This window comes from Gadus morhua, chromosome 4 (assembly GCF_902167405.1).
Source record: "Gadus morhua chromosome 4, gadMor3.0, whole genome shotgun sequence".
NCBI lineage: Eukaryota > Metazoa > Chordata > Actinopteri > Gadiformes > Gadidae > Gadus > Gadus morhua.
Window position 1 is genome coordinate 27,852,529 of NC_044051.1, and position 24,080 is coordinate 27,876,608.

Consider the following 24,080-nt stretch of genomic DNA (forward strand, 5'->3'; position numbering starts at 1 on the left):
AATTTTGGTTGCACCACCATAACTTAAGTTGTAACGTTACTAGTAGTGCATAAAGTGTACTAGTGTCGCTTTTAATGACGTTTAGATCATTTCAAGCCAATCATTGACAGATAACAATGTAAACAGGAAATACCGGCAAGTTTCCACCTTACCGGAGTGAAGACGCGTTAGCACCCAAATGAGAGGGCAAACAAAACAGTTTCAGTCATTTATTCTCTAAAATTTGCTTGGACGGTATAGGCGTGAGGTTAAGCTATTTGATGGCGGATTTTATAATAAATAAATAAATATAAAATTCCGCCCGGCAAAACCGAAATCGCGCATATAATTCAACATCATCATAATAAAGAAATGGATCGATACGGTCACGGACAATCCGTTCCCGGCGCATATCGCATTGAAACTCCTCTTCCCATTGCTCAAAACGAATAGCCATCTTTACCCTGCGTTAGTGTTGAAATCTTTTTACGTTTTTTTCTTTTAACGGTTCTTTATCGTTAGTATGGAACTTACACCAGCTAGAGGGGAGGTGTAAAAGATAAGTTATAACTTAATGTTACGTTAAAACTATCTGCTTGGTGCAACTGCTATTTTTTTAGTAGAGTGTAAAGTCGAACGTTTGGGTGATTTACGTTCAACGTAGCCTAAGTGGGACCTTACGTTCTGCTGGTGCAACTGGACCCTGGTGAGAGCCTTGTTCCCTAACAAGTTACCCAGCACGGTAGAACCAACGGTGATTGGTCGCAATGTCCCTCAAATTAAGTTAAATAGAATTAAGTTTTGGTCAGTCGCTGCGTTTCAAACTGGTGTAACATCTTGTTACGGGTAGACAGACAGGCTAGCAGTAGCTAGCAGCAAGTAGCTACAGAGATACGACAGCATCTCTGGTAGCTAATTTTGGCTTGCGCTAACTAACTTGGTGTTAGGTAAACAACTTCATGAACACTACGCTACGCGACTCAGGCCCTAAAGGCACATTGTACGTTCAGTCTATTAGTTTCTTTATTGTGCGTTCCCAGGCCCTTTGACCATTTAATCACGCCTGGTGTGATCTCAAAGTGCTGGCATTTGATGTGCGCTAGGTACAATGATCCAAATACTTCTTTGTAATTCGCCTTTATTTGTGACATGAAAACATTATACCTAAATGCTTTCGTTTCACCTCGCCACCCAGAGGCAGACAAGCAGCCCAGCACAGCCACTAGACGTAAAATAAACTCTTGAATCAGGAGGTGGTTATACGTGCTGTAGTTTGCATTTTTTTTTTTTACTTTAAGTAAACTACTAGTGCCGTATATTTACAGAAATATACAGGCTTATCTATATGATTTTGACTATTTTTATATAGAGACATACTATAAATTATTCACAATTTATATGTACAATTATTATGTTTGTTTTTTTACAATGTCTGAAAATAGATTTAGTTTGTATCAAATATTTATTTTCTAAATATGTCTGTATTAGATTGCAACTGCTTATGCTATTATTCTATGTTAAGTTATTCTAAGTTAAGTTCGGCTTTATTTTACAAATGCTGCTGGCAGCTCCCTGTACTTAAAATGTTTACTATTAAAAACACTTAATGGAAGTTCGAGTCAGTGTGTGCCATTTTTAATTTATTTGAGAATTTTTTTCTTCTATTTATCGGTTGCACATATCGGTTATCGGCCTCCCATTTTCATAAATATCGGTATCGGTATCGGCCCTGAAAAAACCATATCGGTCGGGCCCTAGTTTTTGTTTTGTGTGTGTTCCCCCATATCTCCACACATTAGGTTATGTAAGGTAAGTATGAAGGAGCAGTACAATGTATACAGGGAGATTTTATTCTGTAGGTCTTTGGTTTTATTTAGTATTGCTATTGATTTAGATATTTTCCGACTTAGATTCAATGTGAGCATGTTTTCATCAAACCAGATCTTCATCCTGTTCAATTCTTTTTCCAAAGTATCCAGAAGCTGTTCCAAGTTGTCTCCACAGCAGAGTAAGTTTGTGTCAGATTGTTGTTAATAAAAAGTATTTGTTTATAAATCTCTGTTTCATAATTTGCTCATTATGGCTAGGTGTCAATGACCACTCTAATCATGACAGTGTCTAATCATCTAATTATAATCCTGTTTATATATTTTCACCGTCTGCTTTTAAGGGTTTATCTTCGTTGAAATATTGTCAGTTGTTTATTGGCAATATGGACACTGAAATCAATGAAAACTTTGGACACAAAATAAAAATTGTAATAACTGAAAGTATGAGGTATTTTTTAAGATAATGTTTCAGTGATGTATTTCTCCATTAAATGTTGTTTTTTATTATACTTAGTGTTTATGTTAACATTTTTAGCGAGAAATGTGCATTTTACTTCGCTCGGTGAATGTGAAGGATGTTTGGTTTGGTAGTTATGACGAAGAATATTTCAGATCTCGACAGGAAAACATGGTTTGTTATGATGGTTGCCATGGACACTGAAACCAGGAAACGTGGGCACCACTTCATTTAAATCATGAAGATGATTTAAAAGCCATGCCGTTTAAATCATGGCTATAAAACCATTGTCTTTGCTGATCATGTTATTTTACGTAACCGTGTAATGATGTTATTTTATTTAAAAACGTTAAAAAGAAACGTTAAGCCCTGTAGGAAAAGATTATTCACCGCCGGAAGTCAGGAAGGCCCATGCAAGTGAACGGAGCGTTCCACGGCAAGCCGTGTAATAACGTCCTCAGCACTCTGGTACAATGATAATAACTGATTGAATTTATATAGCGCTTTTTCTAGACACTCAAATACGCTTTACAGTGAAGGGGGGACCCTCACTAACCAGCACCACCAGGTACAGACCTGGCGATCTCTGCTCTACTTAACTGCTTTATTCCAAGGGGAGGTTAACAGCATCGAAAGAGGTGAAAACCATTACCATTATGTTTTCTCGAGAGCCTTTAACTGAGCAATTGCACAATAAACTGCCAAACTCTTGGCAATGAAAAATTATCAATTAAATCCACAATCAACATATGTGTAATCCAAGGCATATAAAGACTGGCACCAGAAAATAATTACTTTCTCTCCATTGAAACCCATTCAATTTTTCGATCTCATAGGTCCCATGGGCTCTACCGGAACAGGCGTGTTTCCGAGATGATGGTCTTCAGATACAGATCTTGTTATAACGATAATCGAATAAGCGCTATCGTCTAATTCTAATATTATAACTAAATAATTGTATATTTATGTATATAATAGATATTTTAATAATTAATTAATTAAATTAAATAACGGCTTTAAACATGTTACATGCACGTGACTCATGGTTGCCAACCCCCTCTGCTGCTCCACATGGCGGAATCTGTTCTGCCGTCAAAAGACTTGTATGCCCCCCCTTTCAATAAACACTATGGCAGAATAAAGAATAAATTCATGCATTATCATTCAACTTGAACATGTGTTTTTACAGTATATATGGCGGAGGGATGACGTATGTTGGCCAACCCAGAAGTGAGCGTCGCCCTGGGTTCCCTTGACAACAAGCCAACGGGTTTTTCCATTGGATTTTGGATTGTTGCAGAAAATGTTGCATTTTTGAAGCACCTTCTCAAAAACTGATAATAAATAAATAAATAAAAATAACCGTGCTCCAAAGGACGAAATGTAAACCAATGCATTCTGAATGGTAGTGTTTCTCCGATTTTTCCATGCTACACAGAACGAAATGTAAACCCATGCAATTAAAGGCTCCATGGTCATAATAATTTAAACATAATAAATGTGTGTAGGGTGGTATTCTATTTTTTTCAACAGGGCTGCGACCGCGTCACTTGACTGTCATGGTTGCTATGGTGGTTGCTTATTCGACCGCCCCCTCTAATCCTTACATGTCTCCAAAAACTACGCGGCAAAGGAGCTGCCATAAATTGTGTTGTTTTTGTCGTAAACTAGGGTCCGATGGAAAATAGACAGATATTCCAAGGTATCCTTAAAAGGCACCTTGGATGTTTTTATTTTCTGCCGTTTAGACTTCTTCTATAAACTATTTTTGAAAGCAAAACACCAACCTCATTGATTTAACGAGGCAGGGTTATTTGAAACAATTTATTAAATACATATTTGTGAGAGGTCATTCCATCTCCTGAGTTTGCTTCCTAATTATGTCTAGTGTACACCCCTACTGTCCATAAGTACCCCCCCCCCCCCCTTCCCCATATGGATTTGGATGAATGTTGCCACGTCCCAGTGGTGTTGGTATCATATGAAAGAGCGCATTCAATTAAGATCAATTAGGAGGTCGAAGTGATGCAATAGGTGACTGATTCGAGAACCTTTTCAAGTAAGCTTAGGGTCTCTTGAAAAGAGACCCTAAGAGGTCTCTTTTGTCCTTTGTGACCCCAAAGGGGGTCACAAAGGACGCAAACGCATCTAACTGTGGCTCCAGCCCTGCAGGAAATGACTCAGCAAGTGCTCCATCTCGTTGCACCTGCACCCAGCGGCTCGCTCACTGAAGTTCTTCCCAGATCTTCACCGTAGCCATCCAACTTGCATATCTGAGAATCAGGCCTCTCTTTAATAATGACAAAAAGTTATGAGAGAAATACACATTCACTTTTTGCTATCTCATAAGCGGCGTGGTGCCGGCTCCTTTGACCTTTTGATCCCAGACTTCAAAAACGTGGCCACAGGCCAGCTGTGTCTACACACCTTAAGCCACAAATGTACTCTCTCTCTCTCTCTCTCTCTCTCTCTCTCTCTCTCTCTCTCTCTCTCTCTCTCTCTCTCTCTCTCTCCATAATACAATTAAATCTATAAATACAATTTATGTATTTGTAACACTGGACTGGGCCTGTGAGTCAGAGTTCAGCAGTGGAGAAAACTCTGGGCCCCTCCCCCCCCTCGCCCCCTCCCCCCCTGCACCTGGACTGCTGCTGCCTGACACAACAGTGGTCTCTTAAATTAGCTGAATCAATTCATTAGTCAATCAGAAGTATGTAAACATCTTCCCGGTGGCGTAAGAGGGCGAACAAGGTGTCTTTCAACATCTACGCTTCCATGCGATTGCAACGGTGCTACACATGAGCATATTCGAACATGTTTAATGGTAGTAATTAGCTGTCGAAATTGGAGGCCTTAATCAATAATGAGCAGCTATTGATTTGCTTCCCAAAAGAAATTTGTGACAAATGACATATTATTTAGCATCTACACATTGAGCTGAGTCCAATGACACCAAGCATGACACTCTGGCAAAATGATAACATGTATTTTACATAGTTGACCTATGGTCTAGGACATGATTTTGGTGAAGCGGGCGAGGCAAGAGGGCGAGCTTGATCTCATTGGACTCAAATCTCCATCGGGAAGCAAATCTATAGCTGGTCATTATTGATAAAGGCCTCCAAAATCGACAGCTAATTACTACCCCGAAACATATTCAAATATGATCATGTGTGGCACTGTTGCAATCGGCTCGAAACGTAGATGTCAACGGACACCTTGTTTGCCCGGTTACGCCACCGGGAAGATATTTTCATACTTCTAATGGATTGATTCATATTTTAAGGTTCTCGGAGTGAGACTTTAAGTGGCTGAAGCAGAAGTGTTGAGACAAACAGACATTTATAGAATATTCCCATTCACCTTATCATTCTTCGTCATAACTATCCAACCAAACATCCTTCACATTCACCGAGCGAAGATTATGAAAGTCCTGCCCTCGGTCGGACCCCGAGGGCAGGAAGGGCCCCCCCTTCCTGCCCTCGGGGAAGTATTTTCATACTTCTAATGGATTGATTCATATTTTAAGGTTCTCGGAGTGAGACTTTAAGTGGCTGAAGCAGAAGTGTTGAGACAAACAGACATTTATAGAATATTCCCATTCACCTTATCATTCTTCGTCATAACTATCCAACCAAACATCCTTCACATTCACCGAGCGAAGATTATGAAAGTCCTGCCCTCGGTCGGACCCCGAGGGCAGGAAGGGCCCCCCCTTCCTGCCCTCGGGGAAGTATTTTCATACTTCTAATGGATTGATTCATATTTTAAGGTTCTCGGAGTGAGACTTTAAGTGGCTGAAGCAGAAGTGTTGAGACAAACAGACATTTATAGAATATTCCCATTCACCTTATCATTCTTCGTCATAACTATCCAACCAAACATCCTTCACATTCACCGAGCGAAGATTATGAAAGTCCTGCCCTCGGTCGGACCCCGAGGGCAGGAAGGGCCCCCCCTTCCTGCCCTCGGGGTCCGACCGGGCCAAGTTTCGGTGCGGGGGTCCCAGTTAGGCCCTAGAATAAGGTATTCAAATTTCAGGGCGGTAGGACCTTCCTATCTCAAAAACTGTTTTTCCACCACATTCTGGACCATTTGGTCTTGCAGGCAACACTTCTGAGGGGCTTTGTCCAAATAACAGTCCATTTGGGAAAACCTTTTTTCTCTAAGGTCTAGAACTCCAAATCTCGGATATGTCGTTCAAGGGGCCCCGGGAAATGTGTGTAATCATTTTAGCATCCCTAGATATCTCGAAAAGGCCGGAAAAGGGGCGTGACCTCCAACAGTACAGTAAATGTACATAAGACAGAGGTTAGTTTATAGTCCCCATTTTTTGTGGGATGGAGGTGTTCATTTGTTGCTAAAGGTGTGTAGACACAGCTGGCCTATGGCCACGTTTTTGAAGTCTGGGGTCAAAAGGTCAAAAGGAGCCGGCACCACGCCGCTTAGGAGATAACAAAAAGTTAATGTGTATTTCTCTCATAACTTTTTGTCATTATTGAAGAAAGGCCTGATTCTCAGATATGCATGTTGGATGGCTAGGGTGTAGGTCTGGGTAGAACTTCAGGCCAAAATCTTGCAAGCGAGCTGCTGGGTGAGGTGCAACGAGATGGAGCACTTGCTGAGTCATTTACCCTAGGGCTGGAGCCACAGGTTGAAGCGTATGCGTCCTTTGAGACCCCCTTTGATATATAGTCCCCAAGGTAAAGCTTACTTAAAGGTTCTCGACTCAGTCACCTATATTGCATCACTTCCTTTAGGGCTTCGGCCTCCTAATTGATCATTGTAGTATAATTGAATGCCCTCTTTCATATATATGATACCTCCACCACTGGGACGTGGCAACAATTCTCCAAATCCATATGGGGAGGGGGGGGGGGATGCTTGTGGACAGTAGGGGTGTACACTAGACATAAATAGGAAGCAAACTCAGGGGAAGGAATGACCTCTCACAAATATTTATTTAATAAATTGTTTCAAATAACCCTGCCTCGTTAAATCAAAGAGCTTGGTGTTTTGCTTTCAAAAATAGGTTATAGAAGAAAAAACATCCAAGCTGCCTTTTAAGGATACCTCGGAATATCTGTCTATTTTTTAACCATCGGACCCTAGTTTACGACAAAAACAAGACACAATTGACGGCAGCTCCTTTGCCGCGTGCTTTTTAGAGCCATGTAAGGATTAGAGGGGACGGTCGATAGCAACCACCATAGCAACTATGACGGTCAAGTGACTGGATGCAGCCCCATTGAAAAAAATAGAATACCACCCTCAGGAGATTAATGATATTTAAATTATTATGACCATGAAGTCTTTATTTGCATGGGTTTACATTTCGTTCTGTGTAGCATGGAAAAATCGGAGAAACACTCCCATTCATAATGCATTGGTTTACATTTCGTTCTTTGGAGCAAGGATATTTTTATTTATTTTCAGTTTTTGAGGGGGTGCTTCAAAGATGCTAATTTTTCTGCAATAATCCAAAATCCAATGGAAAAACCCGTTGGCTTTTTGTCAAGGGAACCCAGGGCGACGCTTCCGGGTTGGCCAACAAACATACGTCATCCCTCCACCACGCTATACTGTAAAAACACATTTTCAAGTTGAATGATAATGCATTAATTTATTCTGCCATAGTATTTATTGAAAGGGGGGGGGGGGGGGGGGGCATACAAGTCTTTTGGCCAAGGATCCAGGTCTGTTCCGGATCATTTTAGCACCTCGGGCAACAGCGCAGGGTTGCCAGGTCCTGCAAAAAACGTCCTGCCCACATACCGTTCAAAATCCACCCAAAATGTCCTAGAAGCAGCCCAAATAAAAATATATTCCATTTTGGCCACACACACAATGCATTGTGTGTGTGTGTTTGTGTGTGTGTGTGAATACGTCGAAATGCATGTACGTCATTATTTGACGCTTTAGTATGGTTAAACATGACTTTCAATCATTATAACAACCCTTTAATGTTTTTATTAATAAACAAATTCATTGTCCAAATTATTGAGTTAATCAAGTCAAAAAGTGAAGTTAAATAATAACATTGGTTTATTGAAATAACTGGGGGTGATTAAGTGACTACTGAAAGGTTATAGCCCTACCAGCCTCAGATGTTTGTACTGGTGTACCATCACATTCACATCTATTTAAGTAGCCTACTGTAACAAAGTACTTGTAAGAGCAATATAACAATCAACAACCAATTTTACAAGAGCTTCAAGAACTTCGGAAAAAAGCATTTATTCTGATTCATGGAACAACACATGAGTAAACATACAACATTAAGGACAATGCATAACGAGGATTATCACGTCATCTCGCGTGAATACTTGCAAGGCAGCGCTACGCTGCCGTTACCATCCCGGTGGAAATGGACGCAGGGCAGGGTTCACAGCCGTTCCGCGCGAGTACGTCCCAGATGGAAATAAGGCGTTAGGCAAGTAAAATCAAAGATGAAAATGTCTAAAAGCTAAACAGAAATTAAACAAAACAGTATGAGCAACCTAAAAAAAACAAAAAAACTGGCTATATATTCATATTAGCCCCTACACCTCCTCTCCATCATCCTCATCCTCCGAGCTGTCATCACTCTGCGAATCCATGTCTTCCTCCAGTTCCCCGTCCTCCTCTTCCACCAGTCTGACACCTGGTTCGAGAATGCCTCTGTAGGCGCCTGCAACAGTCCTCTGTTTAAGCTTTAGGTCTTTCAACCTTCTCTGAAGAACACAGATGAGGCCTTTGGACCCCTTTTCTGTGAAGCCATTCGGATAGCCTATAAGTAACAGAATCCACACATAGAGGGATAAGTTCAGTGATGTAAATACTGTCAAACTAAACATTGAAATTGAAAAAACAAAACAATTGTATAGTATGTTGTTTTTGTAAATAAGCATCTAGTACATTTTGCCTTAGTTCTTGTGCCTACATATTTGTTTGATCTCTAAATTGTTAAGTGCATAGAGCCAGTCAGTTTAATATAGACCTACTTCCTGTCTGTATGCTCCCTGAAATGGTGGCCATCAGGGACTGGACTTTGGTGCATGCCTCCTTGAGGTACTGACAGTGTTGCATCATCTCCTTCACCAGGATCTCCTTTTCCTCTGCCAGTCTTGAAGCAAGCATATGCAGGTCAAATAGCTTCTTCTTGGTCAGGATGTCAACACCGTCTGTGAAGCAATGAAAACATTAAACACTGATGAACATAGATGATGATCATTTGTAAATACATACTAAAAAATAATAATTGATAAAAAACCTTTGTTCTGCTCCTGCCATGGCCAGATCATGCGCTCATCAGCCTTGCTGGAGAGGTTCTGCACAACAGAGCTGGTATCCACCAGGTCCACATCAGGCTTTTGGTTGTACCGAACAATCTCCTCTAACAACCGTTTCTTCTCCTTGGCTATCTTTTGGGTTACTTTCTGACGCCTTTTGTTGCGATCTGTATCAGGAGTAAAAATTATAGTATTAAAAAAGAGCTATAATAGCATTTCATGAACGGAACCAGTTCAAGTTCCATCTTTATCTGTTGTGTTTACACTTGACATACCATTATGGATGTAGAGGAAATGCTTCTTGTGCCGTATGCTCACGAAGAGCGATTCGATCGAGATCTGCAGACCCCGAACAGCATCAACACTAGCTGCTGCACTTCCTAAATGAAAGATAAAAAACAAAGCAAAATGTTTCAAACCCACCTAAATTATTCAATGCAAATAGTACGTTGACAGGCATATTTTAGGTCAATGTCTAATAAAGACAGTAATTTGTCTTCAGTATGATTGGTCTTACTTTTTTTCCTCTTATTTGTATACCTTAAATTATATTTTAATATTTTTGAAAGAAGGTTTACTTTTCTAAATAGTCAAAATACCAATCGAAGAACTCAAGACTACAACTTACGTATTGCTACCAAATAACTATAACAGTGTTCATGTATTAAAAATCGTTCTCACCGCTACTGGCCCACTGCTTGACATCAGCAACCCACTGTTTTAGCATGCCATCACAGCAATGCATCTGGTCCTGCAGCTTCTTCAGGTTCTCAGAAACTTCAGAGGTCTTTTCCACTGTCTGCAAAAAAGCATACAGAATGTTTTTTTTAATCAAAAGAATTTGGAGTTGAATCATCATTCTGCTAAATGTAATAAAAAGAAACAAAGAGTGTATATTCTCTGTTTGATCAAATCAAATTACAAATTCCTAACAGCAGTCCAGCACAACTACAATGTCAACTTAGGGGTAACAGTGGGATGCATTTTGGGTGGGCATTTAGATGAAATTCAGTTCTCACAGTTGTTAATCCTTTTGCAAAACATGAACATACCTTTTTAAATCTGGAAGACAGGGCAATGTGAAGGCCATCCTCTTTGCGCTGATTCCACCCCATGGCATGTACAGCAAGCATGTCAATTCTTACTAGAAAAAACCAGACAAAATGAAAATCTGTCAAATGTGAAAGGTCTAAAACTTGCTAACTAACACTGGGATTAAACAATTTTACAAACCTGACTTGGCCATATACTTGGTGGTCAGGGCACATCTTGAGAGATAGCTGTTGATCTGCTCAACTTCTTCACCAAGAGTGGTGCCGACACCCTCCTGGTTTCTTGCACTCCAAAGAATCTATGGGAAAAAGTAGTTTGGTTTAACAGTGGGAATACCAAGGTGATACATTTTGATGCATAACCATAAGTCAAAAACGGTATAGGACAGCAAACATGGGTTGAAACACACTCCTGTGTTTTGGTTTTGGTCAGATGATACATTTGGGTTGTAGTTATTGCCAGCAATTGTGGAATTTTACTGTTTTGCTACATCATACTCTACAATGTTATGGTCAATTACTTAAAAGCTTCACCTCGCATTTGGTATTGTGGGCTTTGGCGTGCATCACAGACAGGCAATGCCTCATTTCCTGAAGAGGTTTGAGATGAGTCAGTGCCTCTGACACCTTATTCATGTAAGGCACGTATCGGCAGGTCACGTCCATTGCCAAAAACTTTGCGCTCTGGAGATCTTTTTGGAGAAACATTGGATATGCAAAGATTTCTCCTCGATACATATTCAGACCTTTTGAAAAAAAAAGAAAAGTAGTGAGCAAATGAACACCAAAGAGGCTTTAGAAAACATATTTTGGAATTTAAATTATCAAGACCAATAAAAACCTTTGAGGAGGAATCCATGCCGACACACCGCTACTTCTACGCCTTCTTCATCTAACTTGCTGCTCTGTCTAGATGTCTCTCTTGCTGCTGACCTGTGGGTTTCTCCGCACATTGCTTTTCCTGAAGTCTACAAAAGTCAACCATTGGAACATATCAGTAGTTAAGTTATAGACAGTATATAGCAGGACTGCAAAGTCAAACACACCAACTATCACAGTCAAGATTTTTTCTCGGATTGCATGACCCATTTTCCCCAATCTTACTCTATGAAGGATAACAACAATGTTATTCATTTTAGCCATAAAACTAAAGATACATATTGCTCAGCTTGATCTAAAACTTACACTCTTGACAGCCCCCCGGACCTCCTCAACAAAAGTAGACACGTCAGAGTCTTTGGCTAAAAAAACGCCATCGAAGAACCCAGGCTCTTCCCTCCTGCAAGAAAAAAATATTATGGATAATGATTGTAAGATGTTTTATATAATAAGATTTGTATTTATGTAGCACTTTTCAAAACAAGGTTTTGCAAGCATACAGATATTATATTAAACTGTTCAATTTCAAATACCAAAATAAGATCTGCACTATAATGGTATATAGCCAGGGCATATTATACAGGTTTTTTTAACATGCATAAAAACTTACTGGTTTGTTTTTTGGAACCTGTAGAGTTTCCTGTTGCCATCAACTGAAACAGCAACCATTTCAGGGCTACAGGCTGGACAGATGAAAGGATCCTTCCCCAGAAGTTTGCTTTCTTCTGACTTGCAGTACACGTACTGCAGGAAGCTCCTCTGAAAAGCGTCTGCATTCACGTTTCCGGTCTGAAATGAAAAAATCATAGTTCAGGTTTCAATAACAATAATCTGATTGACCATCAAGTTACAGCTTTTTGTGGACCCTGGACTTCATATTTGCATAAACTGAATCTATACCCAACTAAATCCCTCCTTTGGCCATACTTTCCACCCTTAATGATACTAATTACAATTATAAAAGCGTCGGTTTTTAGCTTCACATTTTGACTCACTCGTCCAAACTGCTTGGTTCTATGGTCCAACATTGCAGTGAAGGCCTGCCTAGACATTCCTGGAGCTGCAGTCTTCATTGCCTCAAATGAACTGAACAGATCCTGGTGGAACAGGGTCTGTGCTTGCATAGTAGCGGGCCAGTACCCACTCCTAACAAAGTCAGAGACCTCTGGACCCCACTGCTTGCTGCAATGTCGGCATGTTAGCACTGGAAGACTTAAATCATACCGGCCTGAGGGCAAGAGAAAGAAAAATAATTAACATCGAACTATACATTTTTTTTTAAATTATTTATATTTCACAAAATCCTACCATTTATGCAAACCAGTGTCACTGATCTACCAACGGAGATGGCAACATCATTTGTTTCACAAGAGCAGATGCTCTTGGGAAAAGCAGTTGGCAGGAAACAGTCTGGAAGGACAATCAGGAAGAAATGTAGGAATGTTTGGGTCGCAAGTACTTTGAAAAAAATATTTCAAGAGGTAATAATATTGTCTGGGAAGGAAAGATAAGAGCCATTCGATTAAAAAAGAGATGCTCACCTTGTTCACTGACAATATACCTGCCATCAACGAGTTTCACAGACTCCGTTGGAGGAATGTACTGTAAAAACCCAGCCATGGTGGTTTGCCTACTGTGCAGAGTGTGGCGTTTATGTGCCAATTGATCACACTCTGCACAAAACCACTCTAAGGGCATACATTCCCCACAACGGATGACAGCGTCCCTCGTTTGACAGTGGTTACATTTCACCTGGTACAGGGTTTGGGCTGACAACAAGTTGTCCACGTTATGTGGCCTCGCCTGTTGCCAACACTGTTCGACCTCCCTCTGTCTCATGCTCCAACTGGATGGTGGCTGGTGACCCACATCTTCCTCCTCGACGCCTCCGAGTCCTGAAGAAGGTCCTTCAGCCTCTGCAAATTAAAATCTTCACAGAGAGTAATAAATACAAAAACATGGATAGTTAGTCTATTAGCTACAGCGGAAAATCAATATAGTATAACATCACAAAAATGCATTTGTACTGAGGCTTCCTTTTTTACTTAACTTTATTAATGAAGCATATCTTTAAAATTGGTTTGTCTACTTACCCGGATCTAGGGAGCTTGGACGTGCTGAAGTTGTCTGAATAGCGCATGGACGTGTGCCAACTGTTTTGAAGTAAGAATCACATGGACAACATTAGACCAATTTTAATCAAACTCTTTGCCTGGTGATAAGAAGTGTGTGAAAAAAGCGTGAACTGCGCATTCACAGGCAAACCTGACTGCCAAGCGAACCCAATCACATACTATGCAAAGTCCATAGTTTGAGGAATAGGCTAAGGACCAATTTAGTGTTATGTAACAGCAACTTACGACCAACAAGTTACTTTTGGCAAGGAGTAATACGTAAAGTTATTACTTAATAAAACAGTAACAACTAGTGACTAATATATAACTTTTTTTGAGCAACTAGCCCAACCCTGAATGTAATCTAAATTAGTTTTATGTATTTTGCCTTCAGTCCCCAGATAATGTTCAAATATATAACCATTTGTGAGTAGTAACGCTGCTATCAAGCCAGTACCTTTCAGTACTACAAAATCCCATCACTCTCCACAAATAAAAACTCACTGAAATAAATGTTATACGATGGACACTAACCAGCAGATGAATCCCTTTTCTTCCGCTTGCTGCTGTACACCCGTTGCCCATCAAGGTCCCTCTTACTCCAGGTCACATTAGATCCCCCTGCGGATGGAGATTCAGAAACCTCGTTCCGACTCCCTGGTTTGGATTTCTATATATCATGCAACGACACACAGACAAATTTAAAGTCGGTAATTACATCGGTTAATACACACATTGACATCCAGCTCGTCAGGAGCAGTTAGGGTTAAGTGTCTTGCTCAGGGACACATCAACACTCAGCCAGGAGAAGCTGGGGATCGAACTAGCAACCTTTCGGTTTCAAGACAACTGCTGACCCGACATGGTAATAATAACTAATTGGTATAAAATATATGATGTATTTTTGTAAAAAAAACAATGTAACTTGCCTGTAAATCTTCAATAAAAGCATCTCCAAGCAGAAGAAGGGCTTCCATTTTTTTTTCGCTTTCACTTGACATTGTACTGGGGGAGAAAAGGTAGATCCGACATCAACCCCAACTTTCTGTCTATCCACATCATAGATATGAGTAGGTTCGGTTGTTGTTTTAATTATTGATAAGTATTTGTATAATACAAGTCGGCCAACTACATTAATTTCACTGTGTATGCAGCCTTGATCCAACACATAAGTGCATCTGCGTGCAACTAGTAATGTCTGGCTAAAATAAACCACAGCCAAATATTTTAGCTGATTTCAGATCGGCTTGAACAGTGAATGTATGTGAGCAGTATACTCCTAAACAGATCTGGCGTCAGCCCAAGTCACCAACTGCGGGATTGTTAATGTGTAGTTTATAACATGAAACAAGGAGACCACGATGGCGTACAGCATTGCATAAAACATATAGATGTGGGCATTAAAAAGCCTCTTTTTTGTTTTCATGATGTTAAGGGAGTTCACAGGTTTCATATGGTCACCTCACCACTCCAGTTCGGAAAAGAAGTGCGCGAAGTAGTCTCTGGTCCCCACCATTTTTAAAACCCCTGGATCGTTTAAAGGTTGTATAGGTGATTTGCTTTTTTGGCCATTTTTGCAAAATTACTTGAAATCCTTATCATAACCCGCTTACAGCCACTGAGTTAGAAGTACTGACATGAAAATTAAACAAGTCAATCATCTGTGGAACGGGCAGGGCTCGAAAAACTCCAGCCAATCATTTCCATTGCCACCGAGTTGCATTGGACAGTAAGTACGTCAATCAAACGGTCGTACTGCACTCCCCCTCCCCCGCGCCCCGCGCGCGACCCCTTCGTGCAGTACTCGTGACCTAGAGCTCGTGACCCAGAGCAAGCTCCTGTTTGTTGTTATCCTGCGGTAGCTACTGGAACTATAGTTAATCCACATTTGGACCTAGCAGTAGAAGACAATTTCCATGGCAGACAAGACGCCACCATCCCCACCACCACCACCACCACCAGCAAAGAGAAGGAAAACTCTTTTTCAGAGAGTAATTGATAATAAAAACGCTGAAAGAGAAAAACTGAAATCAAGAATAATCCTAGGCGCTGCTTTCGAACGTTGGCGGCAACTGAAGGACGAGAAGGGTCTAAAAACCGATGCTTGTGTGGCGGTTGACCTAGTTTCAAAGTTTATACCGTTTATACTCGGTAATACCGGTGTGGAGACGAGTGTATTACTCGGTGTGAAAATGTCCACACCGCGGCAACCCTAGTGAAAACCAGGACTTCCAATACAATTATATGAAACAAACATACATTTTCTAAAAATAGTAATGATTTATGTGACCGTTTAATGTTTATAACATCTGGTCCAACCATTGCAGCGAGAACGTATTCTCAGCAGGGGGTGCTGGGAAAAAAAAAAACTCAGCCTGCACTAGACTCGCAACTCGTTACATTGATAAAAAAAAGATGTATAGCAGCGCAGCTCAATTACACCAGTGCATGCGCGGACAGTTGAAAATCGATCGTTCACATCCAGCTGCTCACAGAACAAGTTTAGCGCACCACCGCTACCCTCACACTTTTTCATATAACCTTTTTTCAGCACTAGGTCATATGAGCATTAAATAAATGCTGCGTCCCAAAATGCATTGGACAGCAGCGAGGATGACTCGCTTTGCCACGGGCCGAAACAGTTCGGAGTGACCACAGCCAGAGCGAACACAGCGGGGCAGAGGAGTGTCAGGAATAGTCTTTGGTGTACACATCAGTACGGCCTATTTGCACTACTGTTTAGTGGCAATGCAGTGTTTTATTCGATGCCTTTTTATTTTCGTATATTATTTCAATGAATACAATTTATTTATTCATAAAAAACGGATCTGGTCTTCAAACCTTTTTTCCAAATATAGGTCGTCTTACAATGGGGTTTGTGTTTATATTCGGACCAATACGGTACAGCGGGCGCTCACATGACGTTAAGCATTTCCTGGTGCATAATGTGACGCTTCAGAACCTAAAATCCCGTTTCTCCCCGTTGACACGACAACACATAACCGGCGTTTTCAGAAATCTCCACTTTGGCCGGAGTTTTTAGAAATGATCGTTTTCTGTGATAAGACAGGGCCTCGGACAGGGGGTGTTGCAGCACCCCCAGCACTCCTACTTCCCGCGGTACTGGGTGCAACTTACAGTTGAATGTAGTGCCATGTTGTTAAACGAAAACCTACTCTAGCCTGGCTCGCTCTCGCGCATCTCTGTTCGCGCTCGTGCATGATTGCGCGTCCAGGTACTTGGAATGGGTGGAGTCAGAGTCAGCGTTGAAGGAGAGGGGGTAGGACCATTTGAGTTGTGTATTTTCAAAATCTGCTGGCGTTTCGCAAATCACCTACCCAACCTTTAACAGAGGTTGGGACCCCGATCGCGCGTATAATTAATGTTTAGCTAAAAACATGAAACAAGGAGACAACGATGTCATACAGTTGCATAAAACAGACTTTAAACTGAAACAATACTGGATAAAGTAGGCCCTACTAATAAGTGTAGGTTTATGTCAATGGGGAAAGGGTTTGGGTAGGCCTACAGGCTAAGCAAAAAAGCAGCCCACCGTTACAATATCGTAATGCAAACACTTCTGAAATCAATTCAAACACGCCCGCTGTAATTAAGACAAGTGATCACGTAAGGTAAAATCAAAAATAGGTAGCATATATTACCGGTGATGCGGCGGTCGTTTCACCTTACCTTTTCCTTGCCGATATTCAGCGTTGAATGGATTGATGCTGCATTCAATTGTACTTGGAACTCGGGAATTTTCGACTTCTGTAGTTCCGAGATCTGTACCTGACTGTGTTCCAGTGCATCTTCTTGGGAAAATATGGACCTACAGCGGACGGATGTTTTTATTGCTATTTTCTGAACCCCAGATTATTTGCCGTAGCGCTGAGAGCAACCAGTGTATGATGTAAATCAATCCTCATACATCTCCTTTCTCATCCAAATAACGTAAACGTTAGGGGTACAGCAAGTTACCGTTGCCAGGTACCGGTAGACCCAACCCAATAGACTGCATCATGTGAGGCTCGGCCGCGACTCCCCATACAGACTTGAAAATATTTTTTTCTTGCCAGTTTAACGGTGTCAAATTGTGGCTGCGACGTACTACCGAATTTCAGACTTTAACAACCATTTTATTGCACTTTTCCTTATCGGAAGACGGAAATTCCCGAATTCTGAGTATAGTTGAATGCAGCATGCCTCGCTGGTGACGTCGGTATGGGTATAAAGTGATGCGTGGTATGTGTACGCATCCGCCCTCCACAGTAGTTAATGCAGAGCTGCAAACTTGTCGCTTTTCGGCGACAATCGCCGTTTTCTTGGTCAATTTGGTCATTCACGTGAATCGTGTAGAACCGGAGAGTTTTGTTTTCCCAGTGCCGACTAACCCAGAGTTTTCGGTTCCACAGCAGCGGTTATGCATTAGTTCAACCAACTCGGGGTTGGTTAACACAGGGTTGTGCGCGTTACCGCCAAACCTAAAAAGACGTGATGTATGGATCATGGAAACCCTGATCGAAATGGCGAAACGGGCCGCTTATTTCAATGAAATGGAACTTCAGGTTCTCCTGGGGAGCTATGACGAGGAGAAGGACATTATCACAAGAAAAGGGAACGCTAAAGCCTCTGCAACCCGGAGAACCAAAGCCTGGCAGCGGATCGCTGACCGCGTAAATGCGTTAGTTACACGTCAAAAGCATGATCGTTTATATTTGAGCCATGAATATATAAATATCCCAGTTAAGCATTCTTAAAGATCCTACCACATAACCCCTTTCTTCTAAAAAAATATGTGCTCCGATGGCTTCCAAGCGGTCAGCGGATCAAGTATAAAAAACATACAAACTGGTAAGCTTTTCCCACCATCGTATTGGTATAAATTGAAATAAGCAATTTTTTTAAGCCAATCGTGAAAAGGCCGACAGTCGGCAGACTGGATCTGGCCCTCAAATTGTCTTGACCCCGGTGGAGGAGCTGTTAATAAACATAAATTCAGGGCGCCCTGGCATGGAGGGGGTACCTGGAGGTAGCTACCCCCTCCCTCAGAGAGTCAGGGGCCATACCCCACTGGTTGAATGTAGGTTTTTGTGTTTTCTTGTATTTTAGATTTTTTTTGCCTTCGAAGTAACACATGCAAACCATGTGCTTGCCACAGCGCATACTATTCCAAGTGTTTATTTTTTTGGTAACTGGGTAGAAAACCTAAAAGTAACAATTCATCAACTTCACAGAATAATAATTGTTTTTTGTCTCTCCAATAATAAGTAAAAATAATAATAATAAAAAAATTGTAAATATAATATTTTTATAAGCCTCAAGGATGTTTTGACATTGATTTTTGATAAAGTATGCTGAGTTTTGTTAAGTCACGCTCAGACTAGTGTCATTTGTATATTACAATAAAAAAAAAATCCCCCCGTGACACTGTCACCTTTTTTCCTCTGAGGAGTTTGCAGGTCTGTTAATGCTGGGTTTTTCGTATCATATGCACGCGAAAAGGTCATTTGGCTTATGTACTGCACGCATTTTGAAAGTGTCAAACCGTGCGATCTGTACGCATTTTGGTGAGACTGGGTTGAAAAGGACATGCCATTTCTAACACTTCCTTCTGTCGGAGAGCTGCCTTCAGCCTTATAGACAACAAACTCAGAGTAGGTCTAACCACCTCCCGAGCAGGTTAGACCCACGGCTTATGTTGCCGCAGCAACTAACTCTCGGTTGCGCTGAACCTGCTACCTGAAACGGAAAACCCAGAGTTTCCACTAACTCAGAGCGAACAAACTCGGGGTTGCCTCAAAACCAGCTACCTGAAACAGGGCTCAGTTAACTCCTCCTCACATCCTTAGTGTGTGGTCATCTAGGGATGGGTTGAGGGGGATTGCCATTCGTTGTGTACCTCATATCTTTCTGATATTATTATTATTATTTAGGGACACGTTTCATGGTTGCATTTCTTTCCTGTGATTGTTATTGTGTAGTGTTTGTGTGATTGTTGCATTTTTGTTTATATCGTTATTGTTCACTGTTAGTTTTATTGTTGCATTTTGTTGTTGTTGTTATGGTTTGGTGTTGGTTTTGTTGTGTATCATCTGCTGCCAGTATTGTTGGTATTGTCTGCTCGCGATGTAAGGCCGGGGTGGATGCCACCCCCTAGGTGGGGTGTGTATGGCATACCCATGTCTGAAGCAGGGGTAGCGTTTCTCCCACGTGGTTCCCCATACACCCGGTCCAGCGAGTTGTTTTAGTCCCATGCTCATGGTTGTTTGTTTTTATGATCATTTTGCCTTCTTTCTGTTATTTCTAATGGTGTTATAATGGTAGTCCCGCGCTGGAGTCCTATCCCTCGTACCCCTAATGAGTAAAAGTCGTCTTGCGACGACTTGAGGGGGATATGTTGGGCAAAATAACCTGCTGAGTACATCACATGTACATTACAAATATAGCTAACTCCTACCCTAGCCTGATGAGCACATCACATGGCAGGCACATTACAATATAGTCAACTCTTGCTCTAACCCAACGAACACATAACACAAACATGATAATATAGTCAGGTCAAGGCCGGAGCCGAAGGCCCCATTTCCCAACCAGGCAAATGGTGGACACTCAGACAATGCACCAGTCATCCTCAAGAACGGGAGAGCCACATTAATTTATCACACAGGAGACACTTCGAGGGGCTCTCCCCCGTTAGGAGGAACACAAGAGATACACATGCATATACCAGGGCCTGAGAGCCACATTAATTTATCACACAGGAGACACTTCGAGGGGCTCTCCCCCGTTAGGAGGAACACAAGAGATACACATGCATATACCAGGGCCTGAGAGCCAAGGTCAAGCAAAAACACACAGAACCACACACACCTCAAACGCACACACCTCATCGAGAGGAGGATACAGCATAAGACTGTATCACACAGGGACTCTTCATCTTCTGAAGCAGACCTTCCACGGAGGCGAAGCTCTGGACGAACCATCAGCGCTGATTAGGGACTTAGACATATTCGATCTCTCACGCTTTATGACTCTGTATAACCGTTGCCACTTTACTTAATAAATCCAAGGTCCTCGTGCCGACAGACTTTATTACCTCTCCGTCTCATTTCATCTGGTCCAGTAACTAGTCAGACCGTTTTTCCCCTCATGAGGTAGCCGTAGAACTTATCATCCCTTCTCTTAATTAGTCTTTTCTGAAAAGAGTCCATGATGGCATAGAGGTCAGCTGATGTGGTGGCATCCCTCTCCAGTTTTTTGACCACCTCTTCAAAAAGGGTCAGGACATTGCTGCAGAAGAGGAGATACACTTCAGCAAGATCAGCCTCCTCCTCTTCAACCCCAGCCGCATCTTCTGGCAACCTCAGCAACGCTCGCAGGTGTCTTGGACATTCCTCCCCCAAGCTGATGAAGTAGGGCTTTAGCGCATTCCAGTTCTCCAACAGACGGTTGATTGCGGGGTTGAGTGACAGCCATCTGGTCGTCACATGGCGCAGAATTTCTTGGAACTCCACATCACAGAAGGCACAGAACTCCTTCAGTGTGTCTCTCCTTTTCGCAGAGATGGAAAAGTGGCTATACACCTTGAGGACAATATTCTCCACATCAACAGACAGCTCGTTCAAGGCATGCTTCATAGTGTTGTGGACAATATGCGCATGGCAGTTGCCACGGAGGATCTCGCTGTTGGACTGCTTTAATTTTGTAAAGACCGAATTGTGTACGCCATAGTTGACGTTTGCATTGTCTGCACTGAATGCAGAAACATTATCCAAAGCTAGACCTGTTTTGTCCAGAGAGCATTGGATGGAATCAACTATACCTTGGGAAGACTCATCCGGATTTTCAACAAAGTCGATCAGCTTCTTTTCAATGCCCTCCTCGGGAGTGAAAAACTGAACGGCTAAAGGGAACATCTTGCGGTTGCCCTTATTGGAGGCGTCAGTTTGTAGAGAGAATTGGAGCGGCTTGCCATCTCCCTTCAACTTGGTGAGCACATCTTCTACTGCTTTTGGTGCCAGGACATCAGTAACCACTGCCTCAGCCTTTGTCCTCCCACAGGACATCTTCTTTGCAATAGCGGAGTCAGGGAGTGTTTGGGAGGTCAATTTGAACTGACAGTCGGAGGAGTTGTAGCTCAAATTGTGCTTGACTGTGTGATAGACATGAGCAACCTCAGCAGCAGTTACCTGTAATGGAAAAAGAAAAATCAATAAATGTACATATAATGTATGAAATAGGAAATACATATACCCCTGACCTGGCTGTATTGTACATCAGTGGTTCGCAACTTTTTCAGGCCTTGAACCCCCCCCAAAACAAACATTTGAATAGTTGAGGCAATACATGTAGTTTACATGGTTTCACAGATAAATAAAAATACATAAATACACAGAGCAGATCTGCAAGGGATTGTGAGCTTGTAGATCGGCTACGTATTAGGTATTGAAAGTCCTTAAATTGACAACCCCAAAATCATGTGGGGAGTGGACCCCCCTGGCCTGGGGGTCTACCCACAGGTTGAGAACCACTGTTATACATGCATGAGCTGTTTGAGGTGTGTAAAAGTTGTAAACAGACAGTATGCAATATTTTTTTTTATCATTAATTATATATCTACTTGCATTACACAATATGATTCAGTTGGTTTTATTAAAAAAGAAAATAGCAGTGTATCAGTGTTGATACTTAATTATATTGAACATTTAGCAGCATGAATTGACAACACAAAGGGTGAATAAAGGTATGATTAGGAAAATGTAAAGTCTACATTACTTGGATCTGTGCAGACCTACAATTTTGCTATCCCCTTTATTAAGCCTTAAATGTCAAATGTTCAAACATATAGCCTATACTTCTACTTGACCTCACAGTAGTGAGTCTTCTTCTGCTCACCAACCCGGTATCACGCGATTGCGTGCTCATGCGCACAAACGTTAATCTATTGAAGCGTGTTCCAGACTACGATAGTTCGACTTTTTGCGTGCTACACAGAACGAAATGTAAACCAATGCTTTCTGAATGGGAGTGTTGTCAGACAATGAACGTGCTCCACAAAACGGTACGAGAGAGAGAGAAAGAGAGAGAGGGAGGGACAGAGAGAGAGAGCGAGAGAGAGGCTTCAGAAAGGGTGTGCGCAGATAGTACAGTGCACCCTAGTTATGTTTATGCCAAAACCACAAGAGGCGCCTTTCAAGACACCCAAAGTCACCTTACAGAGCATATAGTCATCATACATTTTTTAAAAAGCAAGACATTGTGGAAAAAATAAATAAATAAATAAATAAATAAATAAATAAACGTAAGCAATAAGAAATAAATAAAAAAAAAAACAATCAAAACAGTGATCAGTTAGACGTTGTGTGCGAGTTTGAACAAGTGAGTTTTGAGTTGTGACTTGAAGGTTGAAATGGTGTCTGACTGTTTTATGTGTGGGGGGAGGGAGTTCCAGAGCCTGGGTGCTGAACAGCTGAATGACCGGGCACCCATTGAAGTGAGTCGTGATGTGGGGATACATAGTAGTCCAGCAGAGGTTGAGCGGAGGGAGCGGGAGGGAGTGTATTCTTGGAGGAGGTCGCAGAGATAACTGGGGGCTAGGTTGTGGAGAGCTTTGTAGGTGAGGAGTAGGGTTTTGTATTGGATGCGGTAGTGTACTGGGAGCCAGTGAAGTTGAATGAGGACAGGGGTGATGTGGTCAGATGATTTGGTGCGGGTGATGATCCGGGCGGCTGAGTTCTGAATGATCTGAATGGTCTGTTGATAAGTTTGGTGGGGAGTCCGGTGAGGAGGGCGATGCAGTAGTCTATGCGTGATGTGACAAATGAGTGAACTAGGATTTCAGCGCTGGATTGGGTCAGTGATGGGCGGAGTCTGGCGATGTTGCGGAGGTGGAAGAATGCAGTCTGGGTGATGTTGTGAATATGGGGTGCGAATGAGAGGGTGTTGTCCAGGATGACGCCGAGGCTCTTGACTTTGGAGGAGAAGGGTACTGGGAATCCATCGATAATTATGAGTGGAGCTGGGGTGTGTTGTGATTTAGTGAGGGTGGATTTGGATCCGATGAGCAGGGCCTCGGTCTTGTTTCCATTGAGTTTCAGGAAGTTCCTGCTCAACCACCTCCAGATCTCTTCCAGGCACGTGATGAGGGAGGTGGGGGGGATGGCAGCGGTGGGTTTGGTGGAGATGTAGACCTGTGTGTCGTCAGCGTAGCAATGAAAATGGACCCCGTGGTGACGAAGGAGTGTGCCCAGCGGGAGGAGGTAAGTGGTGAAGAGGAGTGGACCCAAGACTGACCCCTGGGGGACGCCCAGTGAGACACCTGAACACCCAGACTTGTGGTTGCTTAGTTGAACAAATTGTTGACGGCCGGTGAGGTAGGATGTAAACCAGGAGAGTGCAGCACCAGTGATCCCAATACCAGCTAGGCGGTCCAGGAGCAGAGGGTGGGAGATGGTGTCGAATGCTGCGCTGAGATCGAGGAGGATGAGAATGGTGAGTAA

General features: G+C 42.1%; 1 protein-coding gene across 1 annotated transcript; it reads right to left on the minus strand.

The window, feature by feature from the left end:
* Window positions 1–8,468: 8,468 nt before the first annotated feature.
* Window positions 8,469–14,238, minus strand: LOC115541712 (uncharacterized). The gene is made up of 15 exons (XM_030353558.1): window positions 14,116–14,238; window positions 13,561–13,620; window positions 12,776–13,397; window positions 12,463–12,695; window positions 12,078–12,256; window positions 11,774–11,867; window positions 11,430–11,556; window positions 11,123–11,334; window positions 10,770–10,887; window positions 10,589–10,680; window positions 10,218–10,335; window positions 9,812–9,916; window positions 9,518–9,703; window positions 9,249–9,428; window positions 8,469–9,034 (listed from the first exon to the last, which is right to left on the minus strand). Exons 4-15 carry the CDS (start codon window positions 12,589–12,591, stop codon window positions 8,808–8,810), a joined length of 1,767 nt encoding a protein of 588 aa, XP_030209418.1. The 5' UTR covers window positions 12,592–12,695; window positions 12,776–13,397; window positions 13,561–13,620; window positions 14,116–14,238; the 3' UTR covers window positions 8,469–8,807.
* Window positions 14,239–24,080: the final 9,842 nt, after the last annotated feature.

Coding starts and splice junctions, on each gene's coding strand:
- LOC115541712 (XM_030353558.1), bottom strand. CDS start 12,591: ATGCAAGCACAGACCCTGTTCCACCAGGATCTGTTCAGTTCATTTGAG. Junction 12,257..12,462: donor GAACCAAGCAGTTTGGACGA/GTGAGTCAAAAT, acceptor TTTTCATTTCAG/ACCGGAAACGTGAATGCAGA. Junction 9,704..9,811: donor TTTCCTCTACATCCATAATG/GTATGTCAAGTG, acceptor CTCCTGATACAG/ATCGCAACAAAAGGCGTCAG.